General features: G+C 40.0%; 1 protein-coding gene across 2 annotated transcripts in view; it reads left to right on the top strand.

The window, feature by feature from the left end:
- RNF150 (ring finger protein 150) overlaps positions 1 to 20,085 on the top strand; it is a 284,499-nt gene that overhangs the window by 197,438 nt on the left and 66,976 nt on the right. For both annotated transcript variants that reach the window (XM_055275981.2, XM_055275982.2), the window contains exon 5: positions 18,828 to 18,924. In XM_055275981.2, coding sequence (XP_055131956.1) covers positions 18,828 to 18,924 — 97 coding nt within the window. The remainder of the gene's footprint in view (positions 1 to 18,827; positions 18,925 to 20,085) is intronic.

Below are 20,085 nucleotides of genomic sequence, written 5' to 3'. Positions count from 1 at the left end.
ACAAATGCACTGGCGTTTGCTTTTTTCTACATAATTTTCTCTAGGGTATTATTAAGCCTTTGCTCCTATGAACTTTATAGACTCTCTTTCCCTTTATTTCCAGGCTGACTTATCCACAGACTTCTTTGCATCTTCTTGGCATAAAAACTGTTTCAAAAAATGTTCCAGTTTATCATCTGCCTTCACTCACACTTTTTTCTGTGGCCTCATAACTGCTGACATTCTTGGTGCCTCTCTTCACTATTGTTTTCGTTTAGGATGTCTTTCCAAATTATACTCTTGTGCCACAACTTTTTCAAAATCATTTTATCACTTGTCTCTTTCTGAGACCCATGAACAAATTATGATGAATTATTAATAAATGCTTTCCTCTCTTTATTTGTCATAGTGATTACTAAAGTTAAGTCATGCGCATACACACCTACCATGTCTTCCCCTTCATCCTTTCTTCATCCAGTCCGTCTCTAGCACATGAAGGTGAGGCCCCCCAGAGTGAGCCTGGATGTGTACATCTACCATGAGGGACAAACCCCCCCTCAGCCCACAAAGCTGCTCAGCCTCAGACAGGTCTAACTTCTGTGGTCTGGATTTGATCCTAATATACCACTGAGACATTACTCAAGACACTTCGGTTTTGCTACCTCATACATATGCCAAAATATGCATTACACTATATTTAAGGGGTGGTTTTTGTATCTAAGGTTCGTATTTGTGATTATGATTTTTAGCCACAAAAGATGTTTCATTTTATTATTGTCTCTTGCACAGAGAGTAAGTTAGCCTCTCTGATTATTCCATGGCCTTTATCACATGGTGTCCCTACCATCCTTCAGGGATTATTCGTTTCAGCCTGTTTAGCTTCTCAATTTCAAACACACAGTGTCTCAGAAAGAATATGAATTCCTTAGGCAGGCCAAAAGTCCTTATTTGCCATCGGTTTAAACTAAAGCAATAGATACACCATTTCTCTACATTCCTATAAAATTCTCTCCTATCTCTAATTTATCCCTATAGCATTATCACCAATTAGGGAAGATACTGGTTTCTACTACTGTTTTTTTCCTTTGATTTTTGCAAACTCTTCTCCACAACTGAGGACAGATGTAAACCCTGTCTAGTAATAAGCACACCCTCTTGATAAACTTTTAGTACCTAAATGCTTCATTTGGAACAAGAAACATTTTCTAGCAACTGTGTGCTAGGAATAGTGGAAAGTCCCAGCCATGAGAAGACAAATGGCATGATGCATGTTCTAAAGGAAATAGTCTAGTGGGAGAGAAAGGAATTTAAATAAGTATTCATGATAGAGAATGGTATGTGTAACAATAATAACACAATGTATAAAAATTTTGGAGGAATTAATACCAGACACAAGGAAGTTAAGAAAGATTCCACAGAAAAAAAGTAATGTTTTCATATCTTCTAACAATAGTTTGTATTGTCCATTGCATCCTCATTCTAGAAAATTTGTAAAATGGGTAAATATTTAAATATCTATCTAACTCCTTCATGCAGGTAACTACTGCTATCATTGTTATATATTGTCTTCTTTTTATTTCTTATGCTTATTTTGCAACTTTAAGATACTATTGTCAATATCATTTACTATCCTGTTCTTTTCACATACACTGTAAGAATTTGCTAGAAATGGTATTAGATTATTGGGGGTCTTTTTTAGATTATTTGTGGCTCATTTTGACTTTTCTTTGGCCTTTGATACTATTGACAGAAGCTGATCAAGCTCTAAGGTGCATAAACCGACCAAAGACCCTGGGATGTTGGTGCTTATATAAAACTCACTCCTCAAAGGTCAGGGTCTTTTTCTGAACCAATCAGAATTTTCTACTGAGATAAAACAGGGAGGTGTCCTGGCCCCCTTTAGCTTATTTTATAATATCCTTTGATGAGTTGTTTGCATTTCACCATCCTGCCCCACTACAGAAGACAGAGAAAAGCAGCTTCTCATCTTTAAATGCTTAGTTTGATTATGTGGCGTGTAGGGGCAGCATGTCCTGCTGGGTTATTATTGTCAGAGTTGGATTACAGACAAAATTCTCTAAAACTCATGTTATCATCTTTGGTAGATGCTTCCCAACTTTTAACTTGTTCATAAACAAATTACAAGTTTAGTATACGTAGTCCAAAAATCCAAATCCAAAATGCTCCATATCTGAAACCTTTTGAGCACCAGGATGGCCAAGGGAAATGCTCATTGGGGCGTTTTGAATTTTGGCTATTTGGATTAGGGATAATGCAAACATTCCAGAATCTGAAAAAAATTCGAAAACACTTCTGGCCCCAAGCATCCCCAAGCATTTTGGGTAAAGGATGTTCAACCTATACTGCATATAGTTCCGTTTTATAAATAGTGTTCCCCAGAGGATATACCAAGGAGCAGTGTTGTCAGTGCCGCCTGGACTTAAATGAGGTCTTATTTGGGAGCAGGGGGAGGTGGTTAAATCAAGTGAATACCTAACAACACCTATCATAAAATAGTTCTTGTGGAAAAGTGTTGCACTGCTGCTGTTTAACATCGGCACACTGAAGCAGATTCCAGCATTAGAGAGCAGCACTGCCTTCTCTGAGCAGCCTCTGAGGCGGGCTCCATCACTGGCTCTGCAGGCTCAGGTTTTGCAGGCCTCAGTCTTTACAGCAGAAGTTAGTTTCGCCTGAGCAAGGTTACCTGTTAGATCAGATAATCCTGGAGCTGTGTGGGGGTTGCGTGTATGTGTGGTGTTTGTTTTTCGTTTTTTGTTTTGTTTTGTTTTTTTGTTTTGGTAAAATGTATATAACATAAAATTTACCTTTTTAATCATATTTAAATATACAATTCAGTGACATTAAGTACATTCGCCTTGCTGTGAAACCATCACCACTCTTCATCTCTAGAATGTCTTATCCTCCAACATGAGACTCTGAATTCACTAAACAGCAATTCCTCATTCCCCTAGTCTGGAATTTTGTGTGCGTTTTATTTTTAATTTGAGCTTTACTTTTATTAACAGAAGAAAATGTCAATGAAGGAACTTAGATTTTGATTCAAGAATGCAATTAAAGTTGGCTAACTAGAAATTGGTATTTACACACTCAAAACCCTGACAAAGTGATAATTTTATATATTTATATTATTATTGCTATTGCTATTGTTATAATACTCAGATGATATTATTCTTGTCATTATCAATGGTACTATTCAGGTTTCTGTGACTATCGCTAACATCATTCCCACCATTGCTTCTTCCCTGGCTTTCTGCAGTAGCCTTCTCACTAGTCTCCCTGCTTCTACTCGTGCTCTTTAATTATTCATTCTGGTAAGTCTATTTTTAATTGTCAAGCTAGATTAGCTGGCTTTAGGTACTTTTACAGCAAGTACAACTTCAAATTCATTAAGTATAACAGAAGGGTGACTAAAAAATTATTCTTCAAGAAGATTAATTGGAATGTAATTAGGTCCTTCTGTTTTTCTAAATTGTACTCCTGAAACAAGGTAAATTCACAAGAAAACTAAAAACATGCACTATTTCATATTTGCTCCCTACAGGAGATTTGGGTTGGCTGGTGCAATTGCCATTGTTTTTATTGGAGATTACTCTAAGAAGCAATCTTAGCAAACTTGCTCTTGTGTCTCATTCGGATTTTGCACTCTGACTTCTTCATGGGGACTCACCAGGATACTTCATGTGTGGAATAACTGTATTTCCCTCAAGCAAGGGGAATGTTTTTATATTGTAGATATTCAACTGTGTTCTGGATTTTTTCTGTTTGTTGACAGAAATCTAAGAGCCAAATTTGTGGCCTACCTATAGCCAAAAGATGTTTTTAGCCCCATCTCTTACTCCGTTTTATGTCTCAGTTCTTATTATTTTTTTCTTCTTTTGCTTTTACAATGTATTTTTGGGTACTTGCATCTGCCAGTCACTTTTTTTTGAAGCAGGTGTACCCCAAAATTGGGGCTTAGCTCAGGAGGGTTCTTGGCTTCACTCAGAAAAGAATTCAAGAGCAAGCTGGCAGTGGCAGAAAGCAAGTTCTATTAGAGCTACAGTGTACAGCAAAATGGCTGCCCCATAGACAGAGCAGGGCTATCCCATAGGCAGAGTGGCCCAGAGTAGCACTCGTGGATTGCCAGCTAGCTATATTTATACCCATTCTTAAACAGATGCTAAATAAGGGGTAGGTTATTCATGAACTTTCTGGAAAAGGAGCAGGGAGTTCTTGGAACTAGATAAGGTTATTTCCAGACCATTGCCATGGCATCATTTATAGACCGTCAAGTAGAGGTTGCCCTTGTTGCTGGTCTTAGCTGGTTTTGGCCAGTTTCTTGGCTACATTCTGATTTGATCAGAAGGGTCTTGACCAAGGCTCAGAAAACAAGTCTTGCTGATCTCCTACTTCATTTTCTAGAATAAACATGTGTTTTCCATGTCTTCCAAAAGTTTGTCAGCTTCATTTTTAATTAATATATAATATCCCATGTGACATAATTTATTTGCCTATTTTTGGACACTTCAATTGTTATACACACACACACACTTTTTCTGCTATTATAAATAAGGCTGTGATAAGTAGCTCTGTGTATAGACCTTATTTCACATTTTAGATTAGTTCCTTGTTTCTAAGGTTATAAATTTAAATTGCCAAATTATATTCCATAAAGTTGTATACAAGGAGCTTTCCAGACAGAGCTAAGAAGAACATTCCAAGCAAAGATAACTGTGGTGACCTGGAATTGTTAGGGTGTGGTGCTTGTGTTGGTTATGGGGCTGGAGAGGAGGCACCCCGGATCCTTCAGGGCCCAAATGTCTGGCTGAGGGGCCTGGATTATAACCAAGTGCTGGAGGACCCACTGTGAGGGGTTTGGTTTGTGCCTTGTACACAACACACTGGCAGCAGTATGCAGCATGGTTAAGAGGGATCTGCCTGGAGTCAGAGCGACCAGTGAGGAGACTATTGCGAAGTCCAGGTAGGAAATGCTAGAAGTCTGAATTGGAGCGCTGGCACTGTGACGTAGAGAGATAGACGTATTCAACAGAGATTCAAGGGTAAACCAGATGACTCAAGGTTTGGAATAGTTGAAAATGGCTGCCTGTTTCTCAGGTAGGTAGCTGATGGATACATATATATTTGTTTGCATTTAAAACATGCTCATGTCTTTCCATTTGTATTCTAAATAGAAAAAAATATAGCAGCTTGCAAACTATTACTCAAAAGCCATAACACAAAAAACAGATTTCAAGCACTGAAAGGAATTTCATCACTCAAACATGCACACGCACACACGCACACACACACACACACACACACACACAAACTCCACTTGAGGATCAGCCTTGGCTTATCTTTTTAAGCCTTTCTTCAGAGTTAACCAGCCCCAAAGCACTCTCACAACCCGGTCTCAGAAGCAAAGCTCCATTCTAAATAGATAACTGATTCTATTTGTAAACACTGTGTTACCCTTCCTCTCTCTCTTCTTTCCTTTTAGGAAATAAGGTTAAATTTCTATATCAGTTCCAGAGCTCCTCTTTGTAATTTGGGACATAGAATATATTATACTGTTTACTTTTTTAAAAATTTGCAATGTAAGGCTATACTTTTACAAACACCAGAACATAACTAAAAGCCTTAGTGTTCAAAGAGATGAAGTGGAAATTTTTTAAACAGTTTCATATGAGACCAAAAATAAAAAAACCGAATAAGTGGTTCCTGATACAGAGCAGTAATAGTGAAAGGAGAAATGAAGTTTGTTTGTATAAATTGTGGCAATAGATACCCTAACTTGCAAAGGGATTTCTAATGACATTTGAGTATCTGAGTCAGACAGAAGAACCTAAAAGAGATAGACCTGGAGACTTGGAAAAGGACTTTTTTGAGGGCTGTTGAAAAGTCAAAACCCAAATATGGTCTACTAGTTTTAATGAATTAGTTGTTATTTTGTACCATGTGTCAAGAATTGACACAACATTCACAAATCATCCCTGTCTGTCTAACCAGACAGCTGCTTTCCTGTCTCAGTTAATGTGACTGATGTATATTTTTAACATGGACCTCATTATTAATTGACTCATTAAGTACTATATTCCATGAACTCCTGTCCCCAAGGACAGATGGCATTTTTCCCCTGCCAGAGAAGCAGCACTGGGAGACATTTAGCGTAAAGCACGTGAGAAATAGTAAGGGAATCAATTGGTAAAGCTTTCTAAACAAGCACAGACTCTAAGGTTCAGAGTGACTTGCCTACCTCCTTAAAATTGATTTAGTAAGGTTTACTGAGCTAATGTAGGTGAGAGCACAGTGCCCACACCAAAAATGTCTTATTAACATCATCTTGAGTCTGACAGGCCTTGGAAGGTTGTTTGTTCATTAGGTCCCACAGAGCTTCCTTATCCTCATTGGACGGAAACCCCCCTGGTAGTTCATAGCCTCCTTGCTTCTCCCTAAACTCAGATATAGGATTCATATCTTGGATCCTTAATGACAACCGAGGCAAAATCAAAGTTGGACTCTGATATTCATTTGTGAAATTCCCTCTTTAGGGGGCTAGGGCAGCCTCTCATTCACTCTCTGTGCCAGGGATGACATGATCATAATAAATAGCATAACATGAGGAAGAATTATGTTAAAAAAAAAAAGTGAACATCATTTTAGTATTTGAAAACTTAGTGTTACCATCAAGTTTTACTGAAATCACTGAAAAAAGACACTAGCCCCTTAACATTTTTAAACCCAGGGATCAGTCTGATTTTAAGATGAGTCAAATGAATTGAATGTGTACACAGAAAATTCCAAGCTCTTTATGAGTTAAAAAAAAATGTTTACAGAATGCTGTAATGTGATGAGGATTCCGATTATGAGTCCTATAACTCGTGAAGTCGAAAACAAAAGGGCACTTTCTAGCCAGACAGAAATGGCCTGTCCTGATTTTACCCTGCCGTGCCTGTTACATAGGGCTTGATTAGGAACAGATTTTTTTCCAAGTTCCTTTTTTTTGAAAAGAGCGACGGGTATTAGCAGACTTTCATAGGATTTGACTTACTCTTTTATGCCCGTGTTATGAATTGGTCAATCTATTTATAGCTGTTTTCAAATGTGTTTTTTAAAAATAACTTTCAAGGTTTCACTGCTAATTGTGCAAAATGTTGAAAACAGAGAAAAGTATAAAGAAGTAAACAAAAATAATCTGACCACCCAGAAATAATCACTATTAATATTGGCATAGTTAATTTTTATAATATATATATATATAAATGTATGTTTTTAAACACTGTAGAGTCGGCAATTGATATTGTTTTTCTTCTACTTTCTCATTCAACAATAAAAAGCATTTTTTAAAAACTTTAGAAATTATTTTAAATTTTTTGGCTGGGTGCAGTGGCTCATGCCTGTAATCCCAGCACTTTGGGAGGCCAAGGCGGGCAGCTCACTTAAGGTCAGGAGTTCAAGACAGGCCTGGCCAACATGATGAAACCCTGTCTCTACTAAAAATACAAAAATTAGATGGGCGTTGTGCCGGGTGCCTGTAATCCCAGCTAATTGGGAAGTTGAGGCAAGAGAATCGCTTGAACCTAGGTGGTGGAGGTTGCAGTGAGCCGAGATCGCACCATTGCACTCCAGCCTGGACAACAGAGCAAGACTCTGTCTCAAACAAACAAAAAGAAATTATTTAAAATTTTTTAGTAGTTGCATAATGGTTCATTTTTAGAGTTTATTTAACTACCCTCCAACATTGTTCAGCATTTAAATTGCTTCCAGTTTTTCATCATTATAAAATCATGAGGTTAGTTGTTTATATATTTATTCTGTATTTATCCCTTCAGATACATTCCTAAAAGTGAACTTACTAGATTGAAAGAAATTTTAAAGGATCTCGAAAAATTTTATCCAGTTGCTTTTCTGAAAGGTGGTAATGATTGACACCTCATTAGCAGTATGTGAGAGTGTTTATGCTAGCACTCTCTCAGAACCATGGAGTAGTAAATCTTTAAAGCATCTTTCTCATCTGATAGCCAAATATAAAGGTAATTTAAATTCCCATATGTTTGATTTCTTTGATATATTACTATTGACTAACACAAGTTCTTTTTATATCATATCATATTTAATATAAATTATCATTGATTGTAAGATGTTTCCTAATTTTAGATAGGTTAAAATGGAATGAAGAATGATATGGCCTAGAATTGATAAAATGTGATACTATTTTTAACAATTTGTTTTAGTGTTTTTGGTGAATCATTTTTTATTAAGTATTTTTATTTTTTATGATGCTTTTTAATTAACAATTTAAAATTTATGCTATAAAATTAATGAATTTGTGTTCTTATCTCCTCCTCCTTACTTTAATCCTTCCCTATCAAGAAATAAGGTAATTGATGAATTAACTACTCTTTTCAAATTTATATGAAAATTTATGCTGGTGTATGACATCTCAGTCAAATAGTTTATAAAAACTAATTTTTTAAACCCATTTTTCCAAGAACATAATTTTAAATACTTGGCCAAATTAAAAGTTATGCAGTGTAGTAGGAGTTTAAAATAGCACAACAACTTTGGAAATTTGTTTGGCAGTTTCCACTAAAGTTAAATACACCCTACCTTGTGACCTAGCAGTTCCGTTCTTGGATATATACCTGAGAGAAATGAATGCATATATTAACAGAAAGACTGATACAAGAGTGGCCATAGCACATTTAGTCATAATAGCCAAAAAATGAGGACAGTACAGATGTCTAACAATGGAAAAACCTGCAAACAAATTGGGGTACACCCATACAATGGAATACTACTGAGCAATAAAAAAACAAGCTATTGATGTACACCAAGGCACAGATGAATCTGAAAACCATTATTTTAAATTTAAAAAGCTAGACAAAAAAGAATACGTACTTTATGATTCCATTTGAAATTCAATAACAGGAAAAACTAATATATGGTGACAGACGTTAGAATGATGGTTACATGGCAGAGAGTGGGTGTTGACTGGTAAGGGGCACAGGAGGACTTTCTGGGGTGATAGGATGGTGTATCTCTTCATCTGGGTGGTATGTACGTAGACATATACACACTTAAGAAATCATCAAGCTCACTTAAGGTTTATGCATTTTGCGGTACATTATACCTTCATTTAAAGTAATGGAAAAAAACTTAAGTACCAAAGAAGCTATGCAATAGAATTTAAAAAACGATAGTTCACTCTACACATTAGTAAAAATTACACAGTATTTCTAAGTTTGAAGTTTGCTAAGTGTTTTCTTATCATTTTTCTTTGATTACTTCAGATTTTTATGTGTGCAACATTATATGTGTAAAAGATATCACTTAATTAAGGGAATAAAGGAAGGGAACATGAAAGAGATGGCAGTGCTGTAAATGATGTTGTTTTTCAACACAGCAAATGCCGCCTTAGGACAGAAGTCTTGCACTGTAATAACCTCGTTAAATATGGCATTCTGACTTCAAATGTCCTGATCCCCAGTTATATTAATCAAGTAGACACACGGGATGAATGCCAACTAGCTTTGCTGCCCCAGCCAAACGATATAATTAGACCAGAGTCAAGTTCTAAGCACAGAGCCTCCCTCTGCCAGAAACCCAGGGAGCAAGACACATTATAAAATGAGGGTCCTGCAATTCCTCCCAGCTTGCGTTCCCAAAGTAAAAATTTCTTCCATTGTAGTTTAAAAACAAATTGATGTTAGTAGCAACAGGATCTGATATAGTTTCTTTGTTTTTTAAAGTTGTTGGTTTTTCTTTCATGCTATAAATCTAACACAATGCAGAGCTGTGTGGAATAAATGGTTCTTTATTGTAACACTTTAACTTTCAAAAGCACTCTACTCTTCACAAAGCACTTTTGCATATAATATCTAATTTTAGCTCAGACCAGCCTGTAATATAGATAGGACAGATATCAGTGATTGCCCCTTTATTTTATTAAAAGAAAACTTTAACTCAAGTTGCTCCCAGGGCCCAAAGTAAAGCCAGGTTTTCTGACTTCGGGCCAGCGCTGTATCACTGGCTGTGGAGTTGACACCACAGCCACACTTATCCCTGCTCACTGCTCAAGGAGGATGCCCTGCTGTACTTTCATACCTCTGGGGATATGGTTTTGGCTAAAAATCTGCTTCAGCAACCCCCTCTCACTCTAAGCAAAATGTCTAAGCACCTCAAGGAAACTAAATCAAATTTAGCCAAGTTTTAAGAATTTTACTTCCTCTGTATGTTCTCTGGATATTACTTTCCAAACTTGTTACTGTGAGCCTGAAAAGAAAGCAGACTTTTCATAGAAGGACAGTGCTTGTGCGGTGAGCAGCAATTTACTTTATTGCATTCTTTTTTTTTCTTTTTTGCTCTATCACATGAAACTGCTATCATATTTGCTCGCCAAAACAAAGTTGTTATGTTTATAACTACAGCCAGAATATGGTTACTACTCGTTCTATGTTACAGCTCTTTTTCCCGTTTGTTTTCTTTTTTAAAAAATGATGTTTTTAGGCTAGGCACAGTAGCTCACACCTGTAATTCCAGCACTCTGGGAGGCCACAGTGGTGGATCACCTGAGATCAGGAGTTCCAGACCAGCCTGGCCAACATGGCAAAACCCTGTCTCTACAAAAATACAAAAATTAGCCAGGCGTGGTTGTGTGTGCCTATAGTCCCAGCTACTTGGGAGGCTAATGTGGGAGAAACACTTGAACCTGGGAGGCAGAGGTGACAGCGAGCCAAGATCATGCCACTGCACTGTCCAGCCTGGGCAACAGAGCGAGACTCTGTCTCAAAATAAATAAATAAATTTTTAAAATAAATAAATATGATGTTTTAAAATAATTGGCCCAACCATTTCAGATCACGCCCATTAGCAGAATTGTCCCCACAGTGTGGCGCTAGGTCAGTGGGATTGAGGATATGGTAGGATGAAACTGGTGTCTACTTATTTGACTTAATCAACACCACATAGCAAGTGGTGACTAGATCATCCCCATTAGAAGGACTTCCTGTATAGGAGACATAGAAAGATGGAAAAGTACAGAAGGAAATAACTTAATGATGTGAAGTTCACCATCACAAGGAACAGGGAAAAGCATGGCTCAGGTCCATGATTATTTTCTTCACCATTCATACCTCTTTCCTAGATTATTTCAGAATGTTGATTTAGAGTCATATTTTCCAACTTCATTTTGTGTTCGTCCACTTAACATAGCCTACATTTCAACCCATACATATCATAATACAGGTTGAGCATCCTTTAACCCAAAATGCCTGGGACCAGAAGTGTTTCGCATCTCGAATTCTAGAATATTTGCATTATACTTACCAGTAACCACCCCTCATCTGGAAATCCAAAATCCAGAATGCTGCAGTCAGCATTTCCTTTGAGCACCATTTTGGCACTCAAAATTTTCCAGATTTTAGAGCATTTCAGAGTTTGGATTTTCAGATGAGGGAAACTCAACTTGTGCTTCTATATGTTGATTTATGTAAATCCCTTCTTTTTGAATTTCCTCCACTGTAAATGCTTCAAACTTCTTCCCATGCTTTAGGCTGTACAAAAGGCCTTACCGTATCCCATAGCTTTTTAATTTCCTCACAAACTTCTCCGTTCGCTGAATTCAGTAGCAGTTTTATTTGTATTTATGACCTGTCACTGTGCATGTTGTACCAACATCATTTAAAATAGTTAATATTACTATTATCCCCTGAACACTTACTAACGAAGCACTTTACAAACAAGCATTTAACCTTTACAACAGCCCCATAAGTTATTTTACTAGTCAGGATAGGCAAAGCTTTGATGCAGTAACAACAAACCCAACTCTCAGTGGCTTAACACAGCAAGGATATCTCACTCATGCTTTGTGTCCACTGTGTGTCAGCAGAGGGTATCTTCTCATGGCAGTCAGGCTGACAAAGCAGTCACTATCTCAAATATTGTTAATTGATAGGTCAAGAATTAAATGCCATGACCTGAAGTGAAATCTGTCATTTCTCTTTATAATTTATCTGCCAGAATTAGTCACATGGCCATAGCCACCACCAGGAGAGCTTGTCATCTCCCCATATGCTGGAGAGATGGAGAGCTGACATAATGGATGACAGTATTGGGTGCCTCAGATAGGTGCTGTTGTTATCCTGATTTTATCAGTGAAGAAACTAAGGCTCAGAGAGGCTAAGCTGGAGCAAAGAAATACACTGGGAAAGAATAAAGGTTTGAATACCTCCAACTACCCGCCTTACCTGTGACAGCTTGAGGATGGGGTGAGGAGTATAGAGTGGGTAAAAAACACTGACTGTCAGTTGGAGTTTGAATCCTAGCTCTGCAGCTGACTAGCTCTTCAGATAATTTAATGAGCTTCAGCCTTCTCTTCCATAAGACAGAAATAATAATTTCTATTTCATAGGGCTTTTGTGATTTAATTATGTATATAACATGCCTGGTACATAGTAGGGATACAATAACTGGTAGATACTGTCAGCATTCATTAATTACTGACATGAATGTCAATGTTCATTAATTTAAAATTCACTATTGACAGTTTTGCAAATAAGATTCAGAGGCTCTGCAGAAACATTTCGGGTATGCATAGAAGTACTAGGTATCTTTTTAAAATAGTTCATGTTGCCTGGGAGTATGGGATTCTCAGGCACCTGAGTGATACACATTTTTTAATAACCACTTCACTAAGGAGAATGAGACAGCTTGCATTGGTGCCAAAGGAAAACCACAGGGTCCTAATCTCACTTGCAGGGTGTTAGGGTCCAATGGTGTTTACAAAAGTGAATGAGATGGAAAACACAGAACAGCCTTTTCTCTCTCCAGCTGGGGAAAAAAATGTCATTAAATTGGGGAGGGAATCACACATATGGTGAAAGAACAGCAGAAAACAAGAATCAATAGATGTGGAAATTAGTTTAGCTTGGTTTGTCATTACTGCCAAAAAGTGTGAGAACTTATTATTCATCATCATCTCTGCATCATTATGCAGTTGTCTGCATCCTCTTTTGTCGGGTGTTTGAAGAACTCTTTTTAAAATGTTTGCTTCCCTTTGGTGAATGAGGAAAGAAAAGTTTTGGCCAACTCTTTGTTGTATTTCCAATTTGTCGGGATTGTTAAGAGATGGATTATCTTGTCTTCTGCGTGTCCTTTCTCACTCAGCACTTGTTAAACCATGGGAAGGTTCACTGCTATCCTGTGAATCCTGCAAAAAAGATGAGATGGACTTTGCCTTGGAGATGTTTACCAACTGGTGCATTTCACTAAACTCCAGATCCTTTCCCTATGCTTTTGTTTGTTTATTTAGTCTGTTAACTTTTACTTTTCTTTCCACTTAGGAGAAAAAATACTGCTTTCCAATCCCAATTATAAAGTTTTCATATTTGATGATCAATATGGTACCAAAAAGAAATGATTGTGAATTAATAATAAGCCTGACTGCCCTATGTGGCATTTCAGCAGTTTTTCTTTTTTGCCCTTAGTTCTCCTTCTGATTTTTTTTAAATTTGTAGTTATTTGCTTTCCGTGTTAGGAAGGTTACACAAAAGAGTAGAAATAATAATAATCACATAATATCTTTAAAATAAGATGTAATACAGTGCTATTAATAAGATTTATGGTAGTTTACAATTAAGGAGTACCAGGACTTACCTTTTAAGCTTTGTGAGTATTATTTATTCTCTTCCCCCACCCCTTCTCTCTCCCCACACCCCAAACACACACACACAGGCTCATTCACTCACGAAGCCCATACCTATAAGACAAAATTTCACTGATGAGGAGCTGAATCTTACAGAGCTAAGGTAACCTGCCTAGAACAATTAAAAAATAATAATAATAAAGACCCAGCAGATCCAGGAGTGCAACCTTTCCACGGCCTTTCCGTTGTCATTAACAGTGAATCGCTAAATGACTGTGGTGCTGCCTTGAAGGGCAGGGCCTTGTCTTATTCATCTTTGTACCCAGCTCTCAGCACAGAACAGAATGGAACACGGGGGTGACGTAACCAGTGCTATATTTTAGGAAGATAAATCTGGCAACAATGAGTGGGATGAAGAGAACAAGAAAAGACTGGCAGTGTGGAGAGCAGTTTTGATGCCATTGAAGTGATACAGAGAAAGAGATGATGAGCCAATGCAGGAGGGAGCCGCACTGAGAGAAGAAAAGTCCCGAATGTGACAGATTCAGGAAGAGTGCATGAATGAGACTTGACCATGTGGAGGCAGGGAGGCGTGCTAGGTCCTTGGGTAAATAAATATCTGTTCATGCAGCAAATGTTTCTTGAGCATCAGCTGTGTGTCGGGAACTATTCTAGGTTCTGGAGATGCAACAGCGAATTGAGCAAACCAGAATTTTATTCTCCTACAGCTTGTGTCCTAATTGGAGGGATATGTTGGTCAGAATTCTCCAGAGAAGCAGAACCAGCAAGAGATATATAGAAATGGAGATATAGATACAGGTAAAGATTTCAAGGAATTGGCTTATGTGATTGTAAGATCTGGCAAGCCTGAAGTCTGCAGGACAGGCCTATAAGCCAGAAACTCTTGGCAGGAGCTGATGCTATAGTCTTAAGCAGAATTTCCTCTCAGAGAAACCTCAGGGTTGGTTGGTTGGTTGGTTTTGAGGCAGAGTCTTGCTCTGTCACCCGGGCAGGAGTGCAGTGGTGTGATCTCGGCTCACTGCAACCTCCACCTCTCAGGTTCAAGCAATTCTCCCATGTCAGCCTCCCAAGTAGCTGGAATTAGAGGCACACACCACCACGCCCAGCTAGTTTTTGCATTTTTAGTAGAGACAGGGTTTCGCCACGTTGGCCAGCCTAGTCTCAAACTCCTGAACTCAAGTGATTTGCCTGCAGCCTGCCTTGGCCTCCCAAAATGCTGGGATTAAGGCATGAGCCACCGTGCCCAGCCAAAACCTCAGTTTTGCTCTTAAGATTGTTCAAATGATTGCATAAGGCCCACCCAGATTGTTGAGGATAATCCCCTTTATTTAAGGTCAACTGATTGTAGATATTAACCACATCTACAAAATGCCTTCATACCAACATCTTGACTTGTGTCAACTGAATAACCGTACTACAGCCTTGCCAAACTGACACATAAAAACTGAGCATCCAGGCTGGGCACGGTGGCTCACGCCTGTAATCCCATTACTTTGGGAGGCCAAGGCAGGCGGATCATGAGGTCAGGAGATGGAGACCATCCTGGCCAACACGATGAAACCCCGTCTCTACTAAAAATACAGAAAATTAGCCGGGCGTGGTGGTGGGTGCCTGTAGTCCCAGCTACTCTGGAGGCTGAGGCAGGAGAATGGAGTGAATCCAGGAGGCAGAGCTTGCAGTGAGCCGAGATCGTGCCACTGCACTCCAGCCTGGGTGACAGAGCAAGACTTCGCCTCAAAAAATAAAAATAAAATTAAAAAAAAAAAAAAAAAAAAAAAACTAAGCATCCAGAGGAGGTGTAAGAATGACCAGTGCTGCATATGTGACATATACATATGTAACAAACCTGCACGTTGTGCACATGTACCCTAAAACTTAAAGTATAATAATAATAAAATTTAAAAAAAAAAAGAATGAGCAGTGCATAGAGAGAAATAACTGAGGGTGTTTGGGAACAACGACCAGTGTCTGTGGATCAGAGACTCTGGGGAAGGCTTTTCTGCTGTAGTAAATACTTCTCCATCCTACAGACAGGCCACTGAGACTTGGGGATATTAATCATCTTATCTGAGTGCTAAAATTGCTAATGAATGGCCCTGCTGTCATTCTGACTCAGCCTATGTGCAGAAAACAGCAGAGCCCTGCCTCCAGGGAGTGGTCAAAGGACCAGAGTGTTTGCCTTTTTCCCAGGAGCAACACCAGTTGGTGAGCAAGTTCAGATTAGGAACTTGAGCATCATCTGTGTGCCAGGAACTGGGGATGCCAGGGATGCAACAGTGAATCAAGCAAACAAGGATTTCGCTCTCATAAAGAGCAAATCCTCCACTCTAATTGGAGGATATATTGGTCAGGAGTCTCCAGAGAATTAGAACCAGCAGGAAATATGTAGGAATAGAAACAAAGATACAGGGCCGGGCACGGTGGCTCACGCCTGTAATCCCAGCACTTTGGGAGGCCAAAGCGGGTGGATCACAAGGTCAGGAGATCGAGACCATCCTGGCTAACATGGTGAAACCCCGTCTCTATTAAAAATACAAAAAAAAAAGCCAGGCGTGGTGGCAGGCGCCTGTAGTCCCAGCTACTCGGGAGGCTGAGGCAGGAGAATGGCGTGAACCCGGGAGGCAGAGCTTGCAGTGAGCCGAGATCGTGCCACTGCACTCCAGTCTGGGTAACAGAGCGAGACTCCATCTCAAAAAAGGAAAAAGAAATAAAGATATAGAGCGTAGATCCTGAACATAGGGAGGTCAAAATTGCTTTTTGGAAGTGCAAGGAAAGGAACGGCTTTATCGAGCTTGGGTGCCAGACACCCCCTTCTCCTTGCTCCCCCTCCCTCCCTGAGCTCTTGCATGAGCCATTCCCCCTTCTTCCACCTCCCCTTCCCCTCTATGTAAACCGTGACCCACATAGCCCTTAGGTTTCAGCTTTGTCACTTTGTTAGGAGCCCTTCCCTGAACACCCCAACTAGGATAAATCTCCCAGTTATAAGCACCTCCTCGCCAAGCTCCCTTTTATTCTAATGTAGTACTTAACACTATTGTCACTAAGTACTTTATTTCTGTATTATTTTATTAATGTCTGCCTCTCCTGCTGTGCTTCCTGAGGGAAGGAGCCAAATCATCATTGTGCTGATCCTCTCTGTTAAGCACAGTTCTTAGTATATACTACTTGTTGCATGAATGCACAGATAAAGGAGTGAATGGATGAGTGAATGAAATATACTCCTTCCAAGTAGTATGTACTAGTCTGTTCTCACACTGCTATAAAGAAATACCTGAGACTGGGTAATTTATAAAGAAAATAGAGTTAGGCCAGGCCTGGTGGCTCATGCCTGTAATCCCAGCACTTTGAGAGGCTGAGGTGGGCAGATCACTTAAGGTCAGGAGTTCAGGACCAGCCCAGCCAACATGGCAAAACCCCATCTCCACTAAAAATACAAAAACTAGCCAGGCTTGGTGGTGGGCATCTGTAATCCCAGCTACTTGGGAGGCTGAGTTACAAGAATCACTTGAACCCGGGAGGTGGAGGTTGAAGTGAGCTGAGATTGCACCACTGCACTCCAGCCTGGGCAGCACAGCAAAACTCCATCTCAAAAAAAAAAAAAAAAAAAACACCAAGAGGTTTAATTGGCTCACAGTTCCATACACTATAGGAAGCATGATGCTGGCATCTGCTGGGCTTCTGGGGAGGCCTCAAGAAACTTACAATCATGGCAGAAGGCAAAGAGGGAGCCAGCACTTCACAAGGCTGGAGCAGAAGGAAGCGGGGTGGGGAGGTGCCACACACTTTTAAACGACCAGATCTCATGAGAAATCACTGTCACAAGAACAGCACCAAGAGGGAAATCTGCCTCCATGATCCAATCACCTCCTACCAGGCCCCACCTCCAAACTGGAGATTACAATTCACCATGATATTTGGGCAGGGACACAGACCCAAACCATATCATAGTAAATCTGCAGGGCATCTTCAACAATAATCTGGAAACATAATAACACATCCTTGTTGCTACAGTCCTTTTTTCTAATCCCCAATCTGATCATATCCTCTATGCAGCCAATCTCATCTCTGGCATTGGAGTTCTTCTAATTTCAGTTTAAAAGGTAGCAATTCCTTGAACTCTTCTCTAATTTGGAGATACTTTTTAAGCATTTGAGCCCAGCACCCTCTAACACAAAGCAAATGAGGTTTCTGGAACTATTAGAACAAAAGGAGGTGCAAGTGAGAGAATAGAGTAGAAATATTCAAGAACATTGCTCCATTGCAGAGGGGTGACAGGCAGGGAGTACAGAAAGAGAGTCAGGCATGCATGGAATGTCCCGAGGAAGTCCTCAGACTTAAAACAGATAGTTCTTTCTCTTCTTGCCCCAGGCAGAAAATTCTGACTACTTCTGCCTGTGGTCTGGAGTCTTGGGAGTTAGAAGAAAAGATTCTGACTCAAGGAGTTCCTGACATTTCTGAGTGGACTCTTTCAAGCCAAGTTCAGAGAAAGTTCAGTTAGGAAGCCCTCCTGTAGCCACCAAATGCCCCTTCTGCCACGAAGATAAAAGCTAATAATGACTGGCACATGGGAATGACCATGTAGTTGAGTGAATCAACTGTGCAGATATGACAGCTACCCACGTGAAACCCCAGAGCCTTTTACTCTGGCTTTTGATTTGACAACCAGAAGCCACAACAACTTAAAATGGCATTGATGTTACTGAATGCTTCCAGGAGCTCTTTTGCCCTTTTGTGTTAGATCCCAAATATTAATGGAAATCAGCCTTTACTTTGCAGTTTTCTACTGACCATGGGAAAAGAAATTCTGCATATTTTTTTAAAGTAGCATCAATCAAGTCATCGTACACGGTGTATACAAGTTTCCCCACTTGCATGATTTTCATTAGAGCTTCTTCCTATTGAGAACAAGAAAAATCTCTCAGTTTCTGCATTCTGTACATTTTCTGAAACTTGGAAAACTCCATTGCAAATTATATAGGACAGTCTTGGGATTCAGACAGATTTTGACTGTAACACCACAGGGTATAACAGGAAACACTTTGGCCCACAAGTTAGGGATGGAGGTTTGAGTGTTGGCTCTGCCACTGAGCAATTGTGTGACCTTGGACGAGTCCCTGGGCCATGGTGGACTAGGTAGTCTCTGCAGTTACTGCCGCTCTAAGATGTATGGTTCTCATTGCAGGCATCTTTTCCACAAGTCCTGTGTTGACCCCTGGCTTCTAGACCATCGTACCTGTCCCATGTGCAAGATGAACATTCTTAAAGCCCTAGGGATCCCGGTAAGCACAGCACAGCCTACAGAATCATAATGTCTGTCTTTCTGCGTTGCCTTCAAAGCAGGGAGAAAACATTATACTTGGATGTTCTGTGTCCCCTCAGTCACACATAGCAGTCACATCATCTTACAAGGCTCCAAGAGAACTCCTATGTCTGAAAGCATTTCTCCCCTCACTTTTTCTCTGAGGACATCCCAACCTTTCACCATGTCCATTGTATTTGTCTGTGAGTCAAGGTATCACTTGTGCAGCTCATCGGCTTCTCTTCTGGGCTGCAGCGTGGGAGGGCAGGTGGGACGGCAGCAGATACACCCCGGGCCAGTTGCACACTGAGCACCTCTTGCATCATCATCACCCTTGTTTGGCCATCAGGGAGATCCGTAAGCCACACTTTGCCCCACGATCACCTGGCTTTCAGAGGGAGCAAGCACCTTCCAGCAATGGGAGGGGAGGACAGAGGCTGAAAGTCAGGCTCAAAGCCTCAGCTAAACTCAGATCTCTGTAGAGACTTTGAGTGAACAGGAAACCAGAGCCAGAGCTACTTAATGCTAGCACTTAGTTCTTAATTTAACGGGTTCCCCCAGTTGACTCCCCCAGAGACTAAACGTTTTCTAAAGTTTAGTCTCTCCCTTGTACAAAGAGAATCAGCCAGCTGGCTTGATGCTCCAGGGAGACTTTCCCAGAACTGTATCAGGTGAAGCCTGCAAACTGGTGGGTGGTGAGACACCAGCTGCTATGTGTTCTCCCCTCTCAGCAATGAGGGCAGGAAGCAAGGCAGGCCACCAAATCCAAGGACTACACTGAGAGATGTGAGAAACCATACGGTGCTGTGTAGAAGTCAGACAAACGAAATGCAGATACCAGCTCCCCCTCAGCCCCTCCACTTTGCTGCCACCTGCCTATTGTCACTCCTCACTGCTAATGGCAGAGAATAAAGAGAATGTTAATAGTCCCAAGATGTTACTGAAGAAGGATCAGATCCCGTATCAAAGGTTTACTTTAATGCCAAAGGACTCATTATCTTAGGAATATCAGAGTGGCTCTGCTGGAGAAGGCACACCTGAAGCATTATGAGGACATGCATTGGCTGAACTTTCTACCCTGTGCCAGCTGCCTCCATGCCTGCTGTATGATTTGCATGGTTGATACTCCGAACACAAATCA

The sequence above is a fragment of the Symphalangus syndactylus genome, chromosome 4 (assembly GCF_028878055.3).
Source record: "Symphalangus syndactylus isolate Jambi chromosome 4, NHGRI_mSymSyn1-v2.1_pri, whole genome shotgun sequence".
Taxonomy (NCBI): Eukaryota; Metazoa; Chordata; class Mammalia; order Primates; family Hylobatidae; genus Symphalangus; species Symphalangus syndactylus.
This window is presented reverse-complemented; position numbering and strand designations above follow the sequence as displayed.